General features: G+C 37.7%; 1 protein-coding gene across 1 annotated transcript in view; it reads left to right on the top strand.

Moving 5' to 3' along the window:
* The window catches only part of LOC135505628 (titin-like), a 75133-nt gene that overhangs the window by 42937 nt on the left and 9693 nt on the right, over positions 1 to 22503 (top strand). Inside the window, exons 16-48 of the mRNA XM_064924684.1 lie at positions 3211 to 3258; positions 4313 to 4570; positions 4871 to 4918; positions 5004 to 5042; positions 5336 to 5383; positions 5474 to 5521; positions 11115 to 11162; positions 11262 to 11300; positions 11378 to 11446; positions 11696 to 11839; positions 11955 to 11990; positions 12139 to 12165; positions 12284 to 12331; positions 12431 to 12469; positions 12547 to 12615; positions 12764 to 12811; positions 15257 to 15304; positions 15404 to 15442; positions 15520 to 15588; positions 15677 to 15724; positions 15837 to 15980; positions 16096 to 16131; positions 16425 to 16472; positions 16572 to 16610; positions 16688 to 16756; positions 16897 to 16944; positions 18125 to 18172; positions 18272 to 18310; positions 18388 to 18456; positions 18545 to 18592; positions 18706 to 18849; positions 18965 to 19000; positions 19141 to 19173. Coding sequence (XP_064780756.1) covers positions 3211 to 3258; positions 4313 to 4570; positions 4871 to 4918; positions 5004 to 5042; positions 5336 to 5383; positions 5474 to 5521; positions 11115 to 11162; positions 11262 to 11300; positions 11378 to 11446; positions 11696 to 11839; positions 11955 to 11990; positions 12139 to 12165; positions 12284 to 12331; positions 12431 to 12469; positions 12547 to 12615; positions 12764 to 12811; positions 15257 to 15304; positions 15404 to 15442; positions 15520 to 15588; positions 15677 to 15724; positions 15837 to 15980; positions 16096 to 16131; positions 16425 to 16472; positions 16572 to 16610; positions 16688 to 16756; positions 16897 to 16944; positions 18125 to 18172; positions 18272 to 18310; positions 18388 to 18456; positions 18545 to 18592; positions 18706 to 18849; positions 18965 to 19000; positions 19141 to 19173 — 2061 coding nt within the window. The remainder of the gene's footprint in view (positions 1 to 3210; positions 3259 to 4312; positions 4571 to 4870; positions 4919 to 5003; positions 5043 to 5335; positions 5384 to 5473; positions 5522 to 11114; positions 11163 to 11261; positions 11301 to 11377; positions 11447 to 11695; positions 11840 to 11954; positions 11991 to 12138; positions 12166 to 12283; positions 12332 to 12430; positions 12470 to 12546; positions 12616 to 12763; positions 12812 to 15256; positions 15305 to 15403; positions 15443 to 15519; positions 15589 to 15676; positions 15725 to 15836; positions 15981 to 16095; positions 16132 to 16424; positions 16473 to 16571; positions 16611 to 16687; positions 16757 to 16896; positions 16945 to 18124; positions 18173 to 18271; positions 18311 to 18387; positions 18457 to 18544; positions 18593 to 18705; positions 18850 to 18964; positions 19001 to 19140; positions 19174 to 22503) is intronic.

Here is a 22503-nt window from a genome sequence, read left to right as displayed (position 1 = left end):
AATATATCCTGTTTATGTCCAGTATAATATATCCTGTTTCTGTCCAGTATAATATATCCTGTATATGTCCAGGTTAATATATCCTGTTTATGTCCAGTATAATATATCCTGTATATGTCCAGGTTAATATATCCTGTTTATGTCCAGTATAATATATCCTGTTTCTGTCCAGTATAATATATCCTGTATATGTCCAGGTTAATATATCCTGTTTATGTCCAGTATAATATATCCTGTATATGTCCAGGTTAATATATCCTGTTTATGTCCAGTATAATATATCCTGTATATGTCCAGGTTAATATATCCTGTTTATGTCCAGTATAATATATCCTGTATATGTCCAGTATAATATATCCTGTATATGTCCAGGTTAATATATCCTGTATATGTCCAGTATAATATATCCTGTATATGTCCAGGTTAATATATCCTGTTTATGTTCAGTATAATATGTCCAATATAATACGTCCAGTATAATATGTCCTGTATATGTCCAGTATAATATGTCCAGTATAATATGTCTACTATAATATGTCCTGTATATGTCCAGTATAATATATCCAGGTTAATATATCCTGTTTATGTCCAGTATAATATATCCTGTATATGTCCAGTATAATATATCCTGTATATGTCCAGTATAATACGTCCAGTATAATATGTCTACTATAATATGTCCTGTTTATGTCCAGTATAATATGTCCTGTTTATGTCCAGTATAATATATCCTGTATATGTCCAGTATAATACGTCCAGTATAATATGTCTACTATAATATGTCCTGTATATGTCCAGTATAATATGTCCAGTATAATATGTCTACTATAATATGTCCTGTTTATGTCCAGTATAATATGTCCAGTATAATATGTCTACTATAATATGTCCGGTTTATGTCCAGTATAATATGTCCTGTATATGTCCAGTATAATATGTCCAGTATAATATGTCAACTATAATATGTCCTGTATATGTCCAGTATAATACGTCCAGTATAATATGTCTACTATAATATGTCCTGTTTATGTCCAGTATAATATATCCTTCATATGTCCAGTATAATATGTCCTGTATATGTCCAGTATAATATATCCAGGTTAATATATCCTGTTTCTGTCCAGTTTAATATATCCTGTATACGTCCAGTATAATATGTCTACTATAATATGTCCTGTATATGTCCAGTATAATATATCCTGTATATGTCCAGTATAATATGTCCTGTATATGTCCAGTATAATACGTCCAGTATAATATGTCCAGTATAATACGTCCAGTATAATATGTCTACTATAATATGTCCTGTTTATGTCCAGTATAATATGTCCTGTATATGTCCAGGTTAATATATCCTGCATATGTCCAGTATAATATGTCCAGTATAATATGTCCTGTATATGTCCAGTATAATACGTCCAGTATAATATGTCTACTATAATATATCCTGTTTATGTCCAGTATAATATGTCCTGTATATGTCCAGTATAATATGTCCAGGTTAATATATCCTGTTTATGTCCAGTATAATATATCCTGTATATGTCCAGTATAATATAGCCTGTATATGTCCAGTATAATATATCCTGTATATGTCCAGGTTAATATATCCTGTTTATGTCCAGTATAATATGTCCAGTATAATATGTCTACTATAATATGTCCTGTATATGTCCAGTATAATATATCCAGTATAATATATCCAGGTTAATATATCCTGTATATGTCCAGTATAATATATCCTGTATATGTCCAGTATAATATGTCCAGTATAATATGTCCAGGTTAATATGTCCTGTATATGTCCAGTATAATATATCCTGTATATGTCCAGTATAATATGTCCTATAATATGTCCAGTATAATATGTCCTGTATATGTCCAGTATAATATATCCAGGTTAATATATCCTGTATATATCCAGGTTAATATATCCTGTATATGTCCAGTATAATATATCCTGTATATGTCCAGGTTAATATATCCTGTATATGTCCAGTATAATATGTCCTGTATATGTCCAGTATAATATATCCTGTATATGTCCAGTATAATATGTCCAGTATAATATGTCTACTATAATATGTCCTGTATATGTCCAGTATAATATATCCAGGTTAATATATCCTGTATATATCCAGGTTAATATATCCTGTTTATGTCCAGTATAATATATCCTGTATATGTCCAGGTTAATATATCCTGTATATGTCCAGTATAATATGTCCTGTATATGTCCAGTATAATATATCCTGTATATGTCCAGTATAATATGTCCTGTATATGTCCAGGTTAATATATCCTGTATATGTCCAGTATAATATATCCAGGTTAATATATCCTGTATATGTCCAGTATAATATGTCCAGTATAATATGTCTACTATAATATGTCCTGTATATGTCCAGTATAATATATCCAGGTTAATATATCCTGTATATGTCCAGGTTAATATATCCTGTATATGTCCAGTATAATATGTCCTGTACATGTCCAGTATAATATGTCCAGGTTAATATATCCTGTTTATGTCCAGTATAATATATCCTGTATATGTCCAGTATAATATGTCCAGGTTAATATATCCTGTTTATGTCCAGTATAATATATCCTGTATATGTCCAGTATAATATGTCCAGGTTAATATATCCTGTTTATGTCCAGTATAATATATCCTGTATATGTCCAGTATAATATATCCTGTATATGTCCAGTATAATACTTCCAGTATAATATGTCTACTATAATATGTCCTGTTTATGTCCAGTATAATATATCCTGTATATGTCCAGTATATAAAGTCCAGGTTAATATATCCTGTATATGTCCAGTATAATATATTCTGTATATGTCCAGGATAATATATCCTGTTTTTGTCCAATATAATATATCCTGTATATGTCCAGTATAATATATCCTGTATATGTCCAGTATAATATATCCTGTTTATGTCCAGTATAATATATCCTGTTTATGTCCAGTATATTATGTCCTGTATATGTCCAGTATAATAAGTCCAGGTTAATATATCCTGTTTATGTCCAGTATAACATATCCTGTATATGTCCAGTATAATATATCCTGTATATGTCCAGTATAATAAGTCCAGGTTAATATATCCTGTTTATGTCCAGTATAACATATCCTGTATATGTCCAGTATAGTATGTCCTTCTCAAACTTGACTGAAAATAATCCATTTATCTTTCAGTGCATCACATATTCACAGACAATCCATTCCCACCTTCAACTGTGACAGGTATTTGGTATTATTTTAATTATTTCCAATGAGGTAATTAGTTGCTAACATTAACACTATTTAAATGTGTCTGACATGTCTGCAGAGCTCTGTGTTGTAATTAAGGCCAGGAGTTCATCCTGAGCCTATAACTAGACCAATGAAACCTCCGACCCCTAGTTACTAGGTTATCTACTTCACAGCCTTTTCCACACCCACCATTTTACTGTACAGATATAGGATCTTCATTTGAGCCAATGTTCTATAGCAGGAAAATAATATTGCAGTAACAGGAAATTAAAATTATTATATAGATTACAATTCATGTACATTTTTGTAAGGGTTGGTGCCTTTACATAAGGGAAAATCCACTCTGAAATTTCAAAGTGGAAATTGCAAACTGCAGAAGCCTTTTTCTAAACCAAAAAACAATAAACTACAAGTTTGAAATGTCCTACATTGCAACAATGTTCTCCTGCAACAGGGTGATCAAATTAAGATTCTACATCTGTATGTCTTTATGTCCTTGCATTGGTTTCTAATTATTATCTCTTGGTAAACATGGATGTGTTGTTAACAATAACCATTTTGAAAATACTAAAGATCTCCATCCTGAAGTTGCTCTGCCCAATGTTCCTTTAATGTTCTATTGTGTCAGGAGCTCCTCTAGTTACATTTCCCAGCAGTTTCCTGGTGTGTCTCACCAAAAGGTCTTGTGATTACAACTTAAAACATACAGTAGACATAAACTGTACATTTTCTAAATAAATATCAACAATATGCCCTATATTATTTTAAAATACATTCTGTCTTATTAATTACTTTTATAAGTTTACCAATCGTGCAATGAAAAGACACTGTAATGGGAAGTTAATTGATCTGTCTTCCTGCTGTTTAACATTATTTAACATACCTTGTTTTATTCCTTGTGGCTCAACACCTCAGCTACTTTTTTCTCCTTGTCATCAGATGCCATTTTAATTGGCTAATATGTTTGATTCACATGTTTTATCCAAAGTTGCATTATACACATATTTACAACTTTTTTCAGCATCTCCACTGCATATTCCAACAGCTCATCCAACTCAGTCATTTTATCAAGCTCCTCAAGCATATCAAGTTTATCAAGCTCCTCCAGCTCAACCAGCAGCTCTAGTTCAACCAGCTGAACCAGCACCTGCACCAGCTACTCAACCAGCTGAACCAGCACCTGCACCAGCTACTCAACCAGCTGAACCAGCACCTGCACCAGCTGAACCAACAACTCAACCAACTGAACCAGCACCAGCACCTGGACTTGCACTGACAACTCAACCAGCTTCATGGACTCAAGGTAGTTATTCTCTCAGAACTTAAGCTCTAACTTAGTTGGTAATATTTGAACTACAAGGTAATTTTCACTAAAGGGACAGAGTGCTTGCAAATCAAATGTATATTATAAAATAAAATATAATAAAATGTATGTATATTGCTTTTCCACACAGATAGACATAATACTTTGTGAGGAAAACAGTAATCTTCTGTTCTCTCCATGTAAATGAAAATGCTCATATCTGATGTCCTATTTCGATTTATTGACCCTTGATACTGTACTTGTAAGGATACTCTTAACAGATGCATTTTGTCATTGAAGAACCACAGGCTCCCAAAGAAAAGCAGAAGGCTGGCACCATAAAGAAGGGTATGGACATATTGTATTGATTCAAAGGGATACACTTACATAACTTGTTCTTGTTTGATCTGAACACATTATTCTTAACCCTCAGTTCCAAAGGAAACGACCAAGGCAGCTGCCCCAAAGAAGGGTAAGAGACTCTCTACATACCTAGTCATCCTTCACACTTACTGAAAACACGTACTGAATATATACTATTATGCAAATGCACTCAACAGTAAGGGTTTCAGTGTTAGAAGTTACCTAAGGTAAAGGTAATATAGCTGCTTAGAAGTGTTACGTCAAAGCTTACACACATCAATAAGATTTTCTACTGATATTTTAAAGAAAAAGCTAAGAAGCAAGGTAACAATTTGTACAGTTGAACTGTATCATTACTTTCTGTATTTGAATACAGTTATTATCTCTTACCTTGTATTCTAGACACTGTGGTGTCCAAAGAGAAGGTCAAACCAGCTGTTGTAAAGAAAGGTACAGATTTTGTAGTGCATTATTAATATCATACTGCATGCTTGACTTTTATTGAAAAATATTGAGCATTTGATGATGTTGTCATTCCAGAAGCTGTTGTCTCCAAAGAAAAGACAAAACCTACCACGATGAAGAAAGGTACTTTATTCCATGTTGTAATAATATTACACCTAACATTAGCTAGCGAGCTAATGTTAGCCAGCTAATAGTATACTTTAACTTGAAATTAAAATTATTTTCTGGCAAAATTAGAAACGTGTAATATCTGAAAATGTAGCTAGCTAGACTATCTTGCACGTATACATGGATGGACATTTCTCCCTCTCTGTCACAGATGCCATGGTTGCCCTTAGTTTGAAGATGCAATTTGGAGACTGGTGTTTTATACAACAGCCTTCTGTGTTTTCTCTTTTTGACTCACTTTGCATATTTGCAATCAAAGGGCAGAATTTTATCCATATCCTTAGCTATCATTAACCAATTCCGCCGGGCATTCTACTGATTTCAAAACAAGTCCGAGCAAAAACTAAGCCATGAGGTCAAAGAGCTCCGAGATAGGATTGTGTCGAGGCACAGATCTGGGGAAGGGTACAAAAACATTTCTGCAGCATTAAACATCCCAAAGAACCCAGTGGCCTCCATCATTCTTAAATTGAAGAAGTTTGGAACCACCAAGACTCTTCCTAGAGCTGGCCTCCCAGCAAAACTGGTCAGGGAGGTAAGCAAGAACCTGATGATCACTCTGACAGAGCTCTAGAGTTCCTCTTTGGCGATGGGAGAAACTTCCAGAAGGACAACCATCTCAGCAGCACTCCACCAATCAGAGCTTTATGGTAGAGTAGCCAGACTGAAGCCACTCTTCAGTAAAAGGCACATGACAGCCGGCTTGGAGTATGCCAAAAGGCACCTAAAGGCTCTGATCAGGCCCTACACCCAAGCAAGGGCACTGCGTTCATCCACCTCTGGCCTGCTCGCCTCCCTACCACTGAGGAAGTACAGTTCCCGCTCAGCCCAGTCAAAACTGTTCGCTGCTCTGGCCCCCCAATGGTGGAACAAACTCCCTCACGACGCCAGGACAGCGGAGTCAATCACCACCTTCCGGAGACACCTGAAACCCCACCTCTTCAAGGAATACCTAGGATAGGATAAGTAATCCTTCTCACCCCCCCTTAATGATTTAGATGCACTATTGTAAAGTGGCTGTTCCACTGGATGTCAGAAGGTGAATTCACCAATTTGTAAGTCGCTCTGGATAAGAGCGTCTGCTAAATGACTTAAATGTAAATGTAAATGTCTAAAGACTCTCAGACCATGATAAACAAGATTCTCTGGTCTGATGAAACCAAGATTGAACTCTTCGACGATGAATGCCAAGCGTCACGTCTGGAGGAAACCTGGCACCATCCCAACGGTGAAGGCTTTACAACTGGACTACCGACGTTATCTGCCCGAGGGAGTTATCCGGCTGGCTCCTCTTTCACGACGTTACCTGAACGCCCACCCGCTGCTATCTGAATAGACCTATCGGAATATTTATTTTTTTATTTTATTTTATTTTTTCTTGGGCCTCTATAACTATATCTATTGTTTGTTTTTTTGCGAATTGGATTGATCCCCTCTACCACACGGAACCCACTAATCCTACCGACGGAAACGCACGAGGTGGCTAAAAACAGACCTCCATCCTATGCTAACTTGCTACCGATAGCCCGGCTAGCTGTCTGAATCGACGTGACCCCAGCCAACCTCACTACTCACTGGACACTTTTGATCACTCGACAAAGCATGCCTCTCCTTAATGTCAATATGCCTTATCCATTGCTGCTCTGGTTAGTGTTTATTGGCTTATTTCACTGTAGAGCCTCTAGTCCTGCTCACTATACCTTATCCAACCTATTAGTTCCACCACCCACACATGCAATGACATCTCCTGGTTTCAATGATGTTTCTAGAGACAATATCTCTCTCATCATCACTCAATACCTATGTTTACCTCCACTGTATTCACATCCTACCATACCTTTGTCTGTACATTATACCTTGAAGCTATTTTATCGCCCCCAGAAACCTCCTTTTACTCTCTGTTCCAGACGTTCTAGATGACCAATTCTTATTGCTTTCAGCCGTACCCTTATTCTACTCCTCCTCTGTTCCTATGGCGATGTAGAGGTGAATCCAGGCCCTGCAGTGCCTTGCTCCACTCCTATTCCCCAGGCGCTCTCTTTTGACGACTTCTGTAACCGTAATAGCCTTGGTTTCATGTATGTTAACATTAGAAGCCTCCTCCCTAAGTTTGTTTTATTCACTGCTTTAGCACACTCTGCCAACCCGGATGTTCTAGCTGTGTCTGAATCCTGGCTTAGGAAGACCACCAAAAATTCTGAAATTTTCATTCCAAACTACAACATTTTCAGACAAGATAGAACTGCCAAAGGGGGCGGTGTTGCAATCTACTGCAAAGATAGCCTGCAGAGTTCTGTCCTACTATCCAGGTCTGTACCCAAACAATTTGAACTTCTACTTTTAAAATTCCACCTCTCTAAAATAAGTCTCTCACGGTTGCCACCTGCTATAGACCACCCTCTGCCCCCAGCTGTGCTCTGGACACCGTATGTGAACTGATTGCCCCCCATCTATCTTCAGAGCTTGTGCTGCTAAGCGACCTAAACCGGAACATGCTTAACACCTCAGCCATCCTACAATCTAAGCTTGATGCCCTCAATCTCACACAAATTATCAATGAACCTACCAGGTACCTCCCCAAAGCCTTAAACACGGGCACCCTCATAGATATCATCCTAACCAACTTGCCCTCTAAATACACCTCTGCTGTCTTCAACCAAGATCTCAGCGATCACTGCCTCATTGCCTGCATCCGTAATGGGTCAGCGGTCAAACGACCTCCACTATAATTGAGAATTTCAATAAGCATTTTTCTACAGCTGGCCATGCTTTCCACCTGGCTACCCCTACCCCGGTCAACAGCACTGCACCCCCCACAGCAACTCGCCCAAGCCTTCCCCATTTCTCCTTCTCCCAAATCCAGTCAGCTGATGTTCTGAAAGAGCTGAAAAATCTGGACCCCTACAAATCAGCCGGGCTAGACAATCTGGACCCTTTCTTTCTAAAATGATCTGCTGAAATTGTTGCCACCCCTATTACTAGCCTGTTCAACCTCTCTTTCGTGTCATCTGAGATGCCCAAAGATTGGAAAGCAGCTGCGGTCTTCTACCTTCAAAGGGGGGGACACTCTTGACCCAAACTGCTACAGACCGATATCTATCCTACCCTGCCTTTCTAAGGTCTTCGAAAGCCAAGTCAACAAACAGATTACCGACCATTTCGAATCTCACCATACCTTCTCTGCTATGCAATCTGGTTTCAGAGCTGGTCATGGGTGCACCTCAGCCACGCTCAAGGTCCTAAACGATATCTTAACCGCCATCGATAAGAAACATTACTGTGCAGCCGTATTCATTGATCTGGCCAAGGCTTTCGACTCTGTCAATCACCACATCCTCATCGGCAGACTCGACAGCCTTGGTTTCTCAAATGATTGCCTCGCCTGGTTCACCAACTACTTCTCTGATAGAGTTCAGTGTGTCAAATCGGAGGGTCTGCTGTCTCTATGGGGTGCCACAGGGTTCAATTCTCGGGCTGACTCTCTTCTCTGTATACATCAATGATGTTGCTCTTGCTGCTGGTGAGTCTTTGATCCACCTCTACACAGACGACACCATTCTGTATACTTCTGGCCCTTCTTTGGACACTGTGTTAACAACCCTCCAGGCAAGCTTCAATGCCATACAACTCTCCTTCCGTGGCCTCCAATTGCTCTTAAATACAAGTAAAACTAAATGCATGCTCTTCAACCGATCGCTGCCTGCACCTGCCCGCCTGTCCAACATCACTACTCTGGATGGCTCTGACTTAGAATACGTGGACAACTACAAATACCTAGGTGTCTGGTTAGACTGTAAACTCTCCTTCCAGACCCACATCAAACATCTCCAATCCAAAGTTAAATCTAAAATTGGCTTCCTATTTCGCAACAAAGCATCCTTCACTCATGCTGCCAAACATACCCTTGTAAAGCTGACCATCCTACTAATCCTCGACTTCGGCGATGTCATTTACAAAATAGCCTCCAATACCCTACTCAACAAATTGAATGCAGTCTATCACAGTGCCATCTGTTTTGTCACCAAAGCCCCATATACTACCCACCATTGCGACCTCTACGCTCTCGTTGGCTGGTCCTCGCTTCATACTCGCCGCCAAACCCACTGGCTCCATGTCATCTACAAGACCCTGCTAGGTAAAGTCCCCCCTTATCTCAGCTCACTGGTCACCATAGCATCTCCCACCTGTAGCACACGCTCCAGCAGGTATATCTCTCTAGTCACCCCCAAAACCAATTCTTTCTTTGGCCGCCTCTCCTTCCAGTTCTCTGCTGCCAATGACTGGAACGAACTACAATAATCTCTGAAACTGGAAACACTTATCTCCCTCACTAGCTTTAAGCACCAACTGTCAGAGCAGTTCACAGATTCCTGCACCTGTACATAGCCCACCTATAATTTAGCCCAAACAACTACCTCTTTCCCTACTGTATTTATTTTATTTATTTATTTTGCTCCTTTGCACCCCATTATTTTTATTTCTACTTTGCACATTCTTCCACTGCAAATCTACTATTCCAGTGCTTTACTTGCTATATTGTATTTACTTTGCTACCATGGCCTTTTATTTGCCTTAACCTCCCTTATTTCACCTCATTTGCTCACATCGTATATAGACTTGTTTATACTGTATTATTGACTGTATGTTTGTTTTACTCCATGTGTAACTCTGTGTCGTTGTATGTGTCAAACTGCTTTGCTTTATCTTGGCCAGGTCGCAATTGTAAATGAGAACTTGTTCTCAACTTGCCTACCTGGTTAAATAAAGGTGAAATAAAAAAATTAAAAATAAATAAAGCACGGTGGTGGCAGCATCATGCTGTGGGAACATTGTTTATTGGCAGGGACTGGGAGACTAATCAGGATCAAGGGAAAGATGAACGGAGCAAAGAACAGAGAGATCCTTGATGAAACCCTGCTCCAGAGAGCTCAGGACCTCTACCTTTGGTAAAGGTTCACCTTCCAACAGGACAACGGCCCAAAGCAAACAGCAAAGACAACACAAGAGTGGCTTCGGGACAAATCTCTGAATGTCCTTGAGTGGCCCCGCCAGAGCCTGGACATGAACCCGATCAAACATCTCTGGAGAGAACTGAAAATAGCTGTTCAGCGACACTCCCCATCCAACCTACCAGAGCTTGAGAGCATCTGCAGAGAAGAATGGGAGTAACTCCCCAACTACAGGTGTGCCAAGCTTGTGCCGTCATACCCAAGAAGACTTGAGACTGTAATCACGGCCAAAGGTGCTTCAACAAAGTACTGAGTAAAGGGTCTGAATACTTACTGTATGTAAATGTAATGTTTCTTTTATTTTTTCATAAAATGGCAACAATATTTAAAAAACAGTTTTTGATTTGTAATTATGTGGTATTGTGTGTAGATTGATGAGGGAAAAAAACAATTTCATCAATTTTAGAATAAGGCTGTAACGTAAAAAATGTGTAAATAGTGAAGGGGTCTAAATACTTTCCTAAGGAACTGTATACATTTTCCTTTAAAGGTTGTTCAGTTGGTGAAATTACATGTTTGGTCTGTGTTCTTTGTTTCAGAGGTTGTTGTTTCCAAAGATAAAGCTAAAACAACAGCTGCCAAGAAAGGTAACGAATATAGTTGCTATGTGATTCACAATGTAACATTGAGTTGTATGAATACTGTATTTTGAATGATAAGCATATTATGGATTTTCATTGTTTCAGAGCCTGTGGAAAAGGACAAAATAACTCATACGAAGAAAGGTAACAACAACTTAGATCAAGTTATTCCAGTTGATGAATTAACATATATTCTAACTGTGGATATACTATGGTTTTAGAGCCTGCAATCTCCAAAGAAAAAGTCAAGACAAGCACTACCAAGACAACCACAAGCACTTCCAAGAAAGGTAATATTGTATTTCACAAATGTTAACTTGAGTAGATGCTTACTATTTGTTGTAGTGAAACGCTTCTCACATGTCTTGTTTATCTCAGAACTTTGTGCTGCAAAAGCCAAAGCTGAATGGTCACTTGTAAAGAATGGTAAACCGCTTCTTAATCCCAACTTGTCTTAATTAACTTTTTCAATCAAGGAGATTATTATTGGTATACTTTATGAGTACATAATGTAATAAATTAATTTGTCTCTACACCAGTTGTTTCAGAACCTGAGCCCCTAAAAGAGAAAGCCACTCCGAGAGCCCCCACTATGAGGAAAGAGAACCACACTAATGTAGTGGTGCCAATGGTAAAAGCCATGGCTAGAGTTGTCGCTATAAGACCCATCCCTACAACAAAGGGTAACCAAACAGCAATGCAAAAGTTCATCAAACTAAATATAGATTATTTTCAGTTAGATACAATGACAATTGGAAACATGCTGTTTAACTGTTCTAACACTTTTTTCTCCTGCAGTGACAAAGGAGAAGCTATCCAAAGAACCTGAGACAGGTAAAATGTATCCGTTGTAACGGTGTGTAGGGCAGAAACCGGACATTAGAAATATTATACAAACAAGTATATCGTCTTTCATTTTTTTAAATCTTGCATGTAATTTACTGAATAATAAATTAATCAAAACGTTTTCCATCACCAAAAGAGAAAACAAAAGCGGCAGAGAAAAAAGGTGCGAATAATTTGACTGTGTTTTGAATGGATTTATTTCCAGACATGTTATATAAGTTTTCCTTTTAGAGTTGTTCAGTGGGTGAAATTACGTGTTTGGTCTGTGTTCTTTGTTTCAGAGGTTGTTGTTTCCAAAGATAAAGCTAAAACAACAGCTGCCAAGAAAGGTAACGAATATAGTTGCTATGTGATTCACAATGCAACATTGAGTTGTATGAATACTGTATTTTGAATGATAAGCATATTTTGCATTTTCATTGTTTCAGAGCCTGTGGAAAAGGACAAAATAACTCCTACGAAGAAAGGTAACAACAACTTAGATCAAGTTATTTAATTTGATGAATTAACATATATTCTAACTGTGGATATAATATGGTTTTAGAGCCTGCAATCTCCAAAGAAAAAGACAAGACAAGCACTACCAAGACAACCACAAGCACTTCCAAAAAAGGTAATACTGTTTTTCAGAAATGTTAACTTGAGTAGATGCTTACTATTAGTTGTAGTTAAAAGCTTGTGGTTTTGTAGTACATTACTAATAACATAACTGCATGCTTGACTCTTATTGGAAAATATTGAGCATGATGTTTTCATTCCAGAAGCTGTTGTCTCCAAAGAAAAGACAAAACCTATCACAATGAAGAAAGGTACTTTATTGCATGTTGTAATAATTTTACACCTAACATTAGCAAGCGAGCTAATATTAGCTAGCTAATAGTATACTTTAACTTGAAATGAAAACAACTTTCTGACAAAATAAGAAACATGCAATATCTGAAAATGTAGCTAGCTAGACTATCTTACCCGTCGTATACATGGATCGACGTTTCTCCCTCTCTGTCACGGATGCCATGGTTGCCCTTAGTTTGAAGATGTAATCCAGAGAAACGTGTTTTATGCAACAGTCTTCTGTGTTCTCTTTTCAACTCCCTTTCCATATTTGCAATCAAACGGCAGAAATTTCTCCATATCCTTAGACATCATACTCCAATTCCACCGGCATTCCACTGATTTCAAAACTCGGTCCTCCAGAAAGTGGAGAGCAACACCTTTTCAATTACACTTTGTGATATCTTTTGAAAAAAGACACGTTAGAAAGGATTACCTACACATACTGACCAGCTTCTGTTGTAGACAGAAGCATGCTACATGGCAGACCGATCCGAACTCATCTCTCGGCATATCCAGCCCACCCATTATCTCAGCCAAACATGCCTAACAGGAAGGTTCCTATCTCTTTTCATGACTAAACCAACAAGGCTCTTAATTAACAATTGTATTTGTATTTACAGATGGCATACAAGTTTGTTATAAAGGCACATGAAAGTCCACTTGATCCAAAAGGCATTTCTGCCCAAAAACATATTTAGATAATTATTTTAAAGTGTACATTCAAATGGCTCTCCTGTGAAGTAATGACGCACAACTTACGCCTAGGCACCATTTATTTTATACACTGCCCTAGGAAAGTATTCATGCCCCTTGACCTTTTTCCACATTTTCTTACGTTACAGATTTATTAAAAAATGTATTAAATAAATAAAAATCCTCAGCAATCTACACACAAAACCCCATAATGGCAGAGCTAAAACAGGTTGTCAGAAATGTTAGCAAATTTTTTAAATCTAAATAACAGAAATACCTTATTTACATAAGTATTCAGACCCTTTGCTATGAGACTCGAAGTTGAGCTCAGGTGCATCATGTTTTCATTGATCAGCCTTCAGATGTTTCTACAACTTCATCGGAGTCCACCTTTGGTAAATTCAATTGATTGGACATGATTTGAAAAGGCACACACCTGTCTATATAAGGCCCCACAGTTGACAGTGCACGTCAGAGCAAAAAACAAGCCATAAGGTTGAAGAGCTCCAAGATAGGATTGTGTTGAAGCTCCGATCTGGGGAAGGGTATGAAAACATTTCTGCAGGATTGAACGTCCCCAAGAACACAGCAGCCTCTATTATTCTTAAATGGAAGAAGTATGGAACCACCAAGACTCTTCCTAGAGCTGGTCGCCTGGCCAAACTGAGAAATTGGGGGAGATGGGCCTTGGTCAGGGAGGTGAACAAGAACCCGATGGTCACTCTGATTGAGCTCTAGAGTTACCGTGGTGAAGGGAGAACCTTCTAGAAGGACTACCATCTCGGCATCACTCCACCAATCATACCTTTATGGTAGAGTGGCCAGACTGAAGTCACTCTTCAGTAAAAGGTATATGACAGCTGCTTGTAGTTTGCCAAAAGGCACCTAAAGACTCCCAGACCATGAGAAACAAGATTCTCTGGTCTGATGATACCAAGATTGAACTCTTTGACCTGAATGCCAAGCGTCACATCTGGAGGAAACCTGGCACCATCCCTACGGTGAAGCACGGTGGTGGCAGCATCATGCTATGGGGACTTTGATCAGCGGCAGGGACTGGGAAACTAGTCCTGATCGAGGGAAAGATGAACAGAGAAAAGTACAGAGAGATCCATGATGAAACCCTACTCCAGAGCGCTCAGGACCTCCAACTGGTGTAAAGGTTCAACTTCCGACATTACAACGTCCCTAAACAAACAGCCAAGACAACATGAAGTGGCTTCATGACAAGTCTCTGAATGTCCATGAGTGGCCCCGCCAGAGCCCGGACATGAACCTGATCAAACATCTCTGGAGAGACCTGAAAATAGCTGTGCACCGACACTCCCCATCCAACCTGGCAGAGAAGAATGGGAGAAACTCCCCAACTACAGGTGTGCCAAGCTTGTAGAGTCATACCCAATAATCAAGGCTGTAAACACCGCCAAATGTGCTTCAACAAACTACTGAGTAACGGGTCTGAATACTTATGTAAGTGTGATATTACATTTACTTTTTATATAAATTGGCAACAAATTCTAAAAACCTATTATTGATTTGTCATTGTGTGTAGACTGATGAGGGGGAAAAAATAATTTAATCAATTTTAGAATAAGCCTATAACTTAATTAGTAAAATGTAGAAATAGTGAAGAGGTCAGAATTATTTCCTTAGTCACTGTATACAGTTTCCTTTTAGAGTTGTCCAGTGGGTGAAATTACGTGTTTGGTCTGTGTTCTTTGTTTCAGAGATTGTTGTTTCCAAAGATAAAGCTAAAACAACAGCTGCCAAGAAAGGTAACGAATATAGTTGCTATGTGATTCACAATGCAACATTGAGGTGTATGAATACAGTATTTTGAATGATGAGCATATTATGGATTTTCATTGTTTCAGAGCCTGTGGAAAAGGACAAAATAACTCATACGAAGAAAGGTAACAACAACTTAGATCAAGTTATTCCAGTTGATGAATTAACATATATTCTAACTGTGGATATATTATGGTTTTAGAGCCTGCAATCTCCAAAGAAAAAGTCAAGACAAGCACTTCCAAGACAACCACAAGCACTTCCAAGAAAGGTAATATTGTATTTCACAGATGTTAACTTGAGTAGATGCTTACTATTAGTTGTAGTGAAATGCTTCTCACATGTCTTGTTTATCTCAGAACTTCGTGCTGCAAAAGTCAAAGCTGAATGGTCACTTGTAAAGAATGGTAAACCGCTTCTTAATCCCAACTTGTCTTAATTAACTTTTTCAATCAAGGTGATTATTATTGGTATGTTTTAGGAGTACATAATGTAATAAATTAATTGTCTCTACACCAGTTGTTTCAGAACCTGAGCCCCTAAAAGAGAAAGCCACTCTGAGAGTCCCCACTATGAGGAAAGGGAACCACACTAATGTAGTGGTGCCAATGGTAAAAGCCATGGCTAGAGTTGTCGCTATAAGACCCATCCCTACAACAAAAGGTAACCAAACAGCAATGCAAAAGTTCATCAAACTAAATATAGATTATTTTCAGTTAGATACAATGACAATTGGAAACATGCTGTTTAACTGTTCTAACACTTTTTTCTCCTGCAGTGACAGAGGAGAAGCTATCCAAAGAACCTGAGACAGGTAAAATGTATCCGTTGTAACGGTGTGTAGGGCAGAAACCGGCCATTAGAAATATTATACAAACAAGTATATCGTCTTTCATTTTTTTAAATCTTGCATGTAATTTACTGAATAATAAATTAATCAAAACATTTTCCATCACCAAAAGAGAAAACAAAAGCGGCAGAGAAAAAAGGTGTGAATAATTTGACTGTGTTTTGAATGGATTTATTTCCAGACATGTTACATACGTTTTCCTTTTAGAGTTGTCCAGTGGGTGAAATTACGTGTTTGGTCTGTGTTCTTTGTTTCAGACGTTGTTGTTTCCAAAGATAAAGCTAAAACAACAGCTGCCAAGAAAGGTAACGAATATAGTTGCTATGTGATTCACAATGCAACATTGAGTTGTATGAATACTGTATTTCGAATGATAAGCATATTTTGCATTTTCATTGTTTCAGAGTCTGTGGAAAAGGACAAAATAACTCCTACGAAGAAAGGTAACAACAACTTAGATCAAGTTATTTCATTCGATGAATTAACATATATTCTAACTGTGGATATATTATGGTTTTAGAGCCTGCAATCTCCAAAGAAAAAGACAAGACAAGCACTACCAAGACAACCACAAACACTTCCAAGAAAGGTAATACTGTTCTTCACAAATGTTAACTTGAGTAGATGCTTACTATTAGTTGTAGTTAAAAGCTTGTGGTTTTGTAGTGCGCTATTAATAACTTGCTTGACTTTTATTGGAAAATATTGAGCATGGTGTTGTCATTCCAGAAGCTGTTGTCTCCAAAGAAAATACAAAACCTACCACAATGAAGAAAGGTACTTTATTGCATATTGTAATAATATTACACCTAACGTTAGCTAGCGAGCTAAAGTTAGCTAGCTAATAGTATACTTTAACTTGAAATGAAAACAACTTTCTGAAAAAATGAGAAACGTGTAATATCTGAAAATGTAGCTAGCTAGACTATCTTACCCATTGTATACATGGATGGACATTTCTCCCTCTCTGTCACGGATGCCATGGTTGCCCTTAGTTTGAAGATGTAATCCGGAGAAAGGTGTTTTATGCAACAGTCTTCTGTGTTCTCTTTTCAACTCCCTTTCCATTTTTCAACTCCATTTCAAACGGCAGAAATTTCTCCATATCCTTAGCCATCATACTCCAATTCCACCGGGCATTCCACTGATTTCAAAACTCGGTCCTCCAGAAAGTGGAGAGCAACACCTTTTCAATTCCACTTTGTGATATCTTTTGAAAAAAAGACGCGTTAGAAAAGATTACCTACACATACTGAGCAGCTTCTGTTGTAGACAGGAGCGTGCTACATGGCAGACCGATCCGAACTCATCTCTCGGCATATCCAGCCCACCCATTATCTCAGCCAAACATGCCTAACGGGAAGGTTCCTATCTTTTTTCATGGCTAAACCAACTAGGCTCTTAATTAACAATTGTATTTGTATATACAGATGGCATACAAGTTTGTTATAAAGGCACATGAAAGTCCACACGTTCCAAAAGGCATTTCTGCCCAAAAACATATTTAGATAATTTTTTTAAAGTGTACATTCAAATGGCTCTCCTGTGAAGTAATGACGCGCAACTTACGCCTAGGCACCGTTTATTTTATACACTGCCTTTGGAAAGTATTCAGACCCCTTTACTTTTTTCCACATTTTCTTATGTTACAGCCTTGTTCAAAAATGTATTAAATAAATAAAAATCCTCAGCAATCTACACACAAACCCCATAATGGCAAAGCTAAAACAGGTTGTTAGAAATTTAAGCAAATTTATAAAAAATAAAAAACAGAAATACCTTATTTACATAAGTATTCAGACCCTTTGCTATGAGACTTGAAGTTGAGCTCAGGTGCTACATGTTTCCATTGATTAGCCTTCAGATGTTTCTACAACTTCATCGGAGTCCACCTTTGGTAAATTCAGAGTTGTTCAGTTGGTGAAATTACGTGTTTGGTCTGTGTTCTTTGTTTCAGAGGTTGTTGTTTCCAAAGATAAAGCTAAAACAACAGCTGCCAAGAAAGGTAACGAATATAGTTGCTATGTGATTCACAATGCAACATTGAGTTGTATGAATACTGTATTTCGAATGATGAGCATATTATGGATTTTCATTGTTTCAGAGTCTGTGGAAAAGGACAAAATAACTCCTACGAAGAAAGGTAACAACAACTTAGATCAAGTTATTTCATTTGATGAATTAACATATATTCTAACTGTGGATATATTATGGTTTTAGAGCCTGCAATCTCCAAAGAAAAAGTCAAGACAAGCACTACCAAGACAACCACAAGCACTTCCAAGAAAGGTAATATTGTATTTCACAAATGTTAACTTGAGTAGATGCTTACTATTAGTTGTAGTGAAACACTTCTCACATGTCTTGTTTATCTCAGAACTTCGTGCTGCAAAAGTCAAAGCTGAATGGTCACTTGTAAAGAATGGTAAACCGCTTCTTAATCCCAACTTGTCTTAATTAACTTTTTCAATCAAGGAGATTATTACTGGTATGTTTTATGAGTACATCATGTAATAGATTAATTTGTCTCTGCACCAGTTGTTCCAGAACCTGAGCCCCTAAAAGAGAAAGCCACTCCGAGAGCCCCCACTATGAGGAAAGGGAACCACACTAATGTAGTGGTGCCAATGGTAAAAGCCATGGCTAGAGTTGTCGCTATAAGACCCATCCCTACAACAAAAGGTAACCAAACAGCAATGCAAAAGTTCATCAAACTAAATATAGATTATTTTCAGTTAGATACAATGACAATTGGAAACATGCTGTTTAACTGTTCTAACACTTTTTTCTCCTGCAGTGACAGAGGAGAAGCTATCCAAAGAACCTGAGACAGGTAAAATGTATCCGGCGTAACGGTGTGTTGGGCAGAAAATCAGCATTAACAGTGTTGTACAAACAGTATATCATCTTTCATTATTTTTCTTTTGAATGCAATTTACTGAACACCAACTTAATCAAAACGTTTTCCATCAGCAAAAGAGAAACCAAAAGCGGCAGAGAAAAAAGGTAAGAATGATTTGCCTGTGTTTTGAGTGGATCAACTCATGTCCTGCCATCTGAGTCAAACAGGTTAACACTTCAAACAGTAGAGTGTTAAAAATGTGACCTACAGCAGTTAATCAGTTCTCTCCCATCTCCTATTTGTGGAGTGGGAGCTCTGCTTTGAACACAATATATAATATCTCACTATTTTACTGATGGTAGCTATTTATTTTGATTACTGTATAGTATGCATGTTTCATTGACACAGTCCTTCAGAACGATGCTGCAACATCTGTAATACATCCAGTATTTATTCCTTCTATTGTTGGATGTTATTAAGATTGTACTGTTCACATTCCCATGTTGGTGATAACCGTTATCACATACACAAGCCTCCATCATGTTACTATAGCAACCCCAGAGAAGCCCATAACATGGTCATCACTAGTTTCTATACCCACAAAGTCATAACCCTGTCCATTTCATCAATTGATCTTCTTAAAATATGATTTTAAACCTATTCCTAACCTTAACCACACTGCTAACCCTAACCCTAACCTTAAATAAAGACCAGAAAACTGACTTTGTGGCTATAGAAGCTAGTGAAACCCCATAACATGGATAGGTTTAATTATTTTATATTTTAGTTTTATTTAACTAGGCAAGTCAGTTAATTAAGAACAAAATCTTATTTACAATGACAGCCTACGAACAGTGGGTTAACAGCCATGTTCAGGGGCAGGACATTTTAAACTTGTAACAACTTGTATTTGATGTTTATAAAAGCGTCTGATGTTTGTAATTGCCACTTTTGCATTTTCAAACAGGATTTTCCTTTATAACAATGTATCAACCCCTACCAAAATGTCCATTAATAATAATAATTCACATTTCCTGTTGCTGCAGAATTATTCTCCTGCTCCAGCAAACTGGCTCAAATTAACATGCTACATTTGTACTGTTCCCGAGTGGCGCAGCGGTCTAAGGCACTGTGTCTCAGTGCAAGAAGCTGTCCTTGGTTTGAATCCAGGCTGCATCACATCTGGCTGGGATTGGGAGTCCCATAGTGCAGTCCGGGTTTGGCCGGTGTAGGCCGTCATTGTAAATAAGAATTGATTTGCCGAGTTAAATAAAGGTTACACACACATACTAAAACACATGATACATTGTCTTCATATTTTGCGGAGCATGGGGCAATCAGGTTAGTGCAGGCTGGAATATGTCATACGGGCTTCCTGACTGTCAACACTCTCCTGACTAGTTATATGTAGAGTTCAAGTTTTAACCTGGCAGTTCTTCTCAGTCTCCGTTCAACATATGTTCTGCTCCACCCACCCCAACGCCTCGTTTCCTCCCTGTATCTAGACAATTACAGTGGGATCCTTCTCTATATCTCCTGCGGTGTGTCTGCATGGTAGAGCAAAGTGGTGTTTTATTTAACTGGGTAATGTGTTTGGAAAAACACCATTCAGATGTAATTCCCTTCAAGGACTTGAACCCTAAAATAAAACACAAACACTGGCACATCTGGCACATCACAAAACAAATATGGTTAACAATATATGGGTCGTTTCATGAAATGAGTGCCCTTTGATATTGATATTAAGAGAAATTGTACGCACACATGGAATTTTAAAAGCCTGGTATATTAAATGAAGTTCCCTTTCATATAGACCACATGGAAAATTCAATAAATCTGTTTTTGTTATATGAATAAAGACATGTTAAAGGGCCAAAATTCAGCATTTTGACCTGTCCCTCCATGCATCCTCTGTGATTTCTAGGACGATTTCAAGTTATTTCTGAAGATGATTTTTATTTCATGTTATTAGTGATTCATTTAAAATAACCCTCATATCCCTCATTTTAAGGTCAACCCTGTTACGTGAACTGAACTCCTTTTTGAAATATTTTTTCAAAGAGACATTCAACATCTAGTCAAATCAAAGTGTAAAATCAGGTGTGCAGGTTCTACTCTTTTTGGCTGACATTGAATATCCCTTTGAGCATCGTGAAGTTATTACTTACACTATAGATGGTGTATCAATACACCCAGCCACTACAAAGATACAGGCGTCCTTCCTAACTCAGTTACCGGAGAGGAAGGAAAGGGATTTCACCATGAGGTCAATGGTGACTTTAAAACAGTTACAGAGTTTAATGGCTGTGATAGGAGTAAATGGAGGAAGAATCAACAATCTTGGAGTTACTACACAATACTAACCTAAATGACAGAGTGAAAAGAAGTAAGCCTGTACAGAATACATATATTCCATAACATGCATTATATTTGCAATAAGGCACTAAAGTAAAACTGCAAAAAATGTGGCAAAGAAATAAACTTTATTTCCTGAATATAAAGCGTTATGTTTGGGGCAAATCCAACACAGCACATCACTCTTCATATTTTCAAGCATAGTGTTGGCTGCATCATGTTATGGGTATTCCTGTCATTGGCAAGGACTAGGGAGGTTTTTTTTAGGATAAAAACAAACGGAATAGAGCTAAGCACAGGCAAAATCATAGAGGAAAAGATTTTACCAAGGCACTCTTCATATAATTAATTAAAATGCCTTTATTAGTATGGCATGTTCAATAGAAACAATGTTTTTTTTTAAACCGACGCGTTTCGGCTACATGGCCTTCATCACTGAGTACTCAAAATTGATTAAAAAAATACATGTCATTGACTTTCTGGGTAAGTCTCGGAGAGTACTCCCTGACGATGGCCATGTAGCCGAAACGCAGCCGAAACGCGTCGGTTTAAAAAAACGTTGTTTCTATTGAACATGCCATACCAATAAAGGCATTTAAATTAATTATATGAAGAGTGCCTTGGTCCTCCTTTCTTTTTTATTACCAATTTACCCCTTTTACCAAAGAGCACCTTCTATCTACCAAAATGTACTTTATCGTGTGTACCTTAGTAGCGCTTCCCTTCCTCCTCTTTCTACTAGAAAAGCTTTTACAGTTTTGACTCAAATCATCTTGAAAATCTATGGCTGACTAGCAATTTGACAGAGCTTCAAGAATAATGTGCAAATATTTGCACAATCCAGGTGTGCAACAATCTCCGAGACTTACCCAGAAAGATTAAGTCAATGACATGTATTGATTTATTTATTTTTTTAATCAATTTTTAATTCAGGCTGTAACACAACAAAATATGGAATAAGTCAAGAGGTATGAATACTTTCTGAAGGCACTGTACTATAGTATTTTTATTAGATCTTGTGATGGGAAAAAGTGTTTTTTATTAAGTTGAACATGTGCTCTTTATTACAGAATATTAAAACTAGGTAAAATTTTAAAAAATCAAGTTACATTACTCAAGACACTTAATTTGCTCTACTT

This window comes from Oncorhynchus masou, chromosome 19 (genome assembly GCF_036934945.1).
Source record: "Oncorhynchus masou masou isolate Uvic2021 chromosome 19, UVic_Omas_1.1, whole genome shotgun sequence".
NCBI classification, from domain to species: domain Eukaryota; kingdom Metazoa; phylum Chordata; class Actinopteri; order Salmoniformes; family Salmonidae; genus Oncorhynchus; species Oncorhynchus masou.
This window is presented reverse-complemented; position numbering and strand designations above follow the sequence as displayed.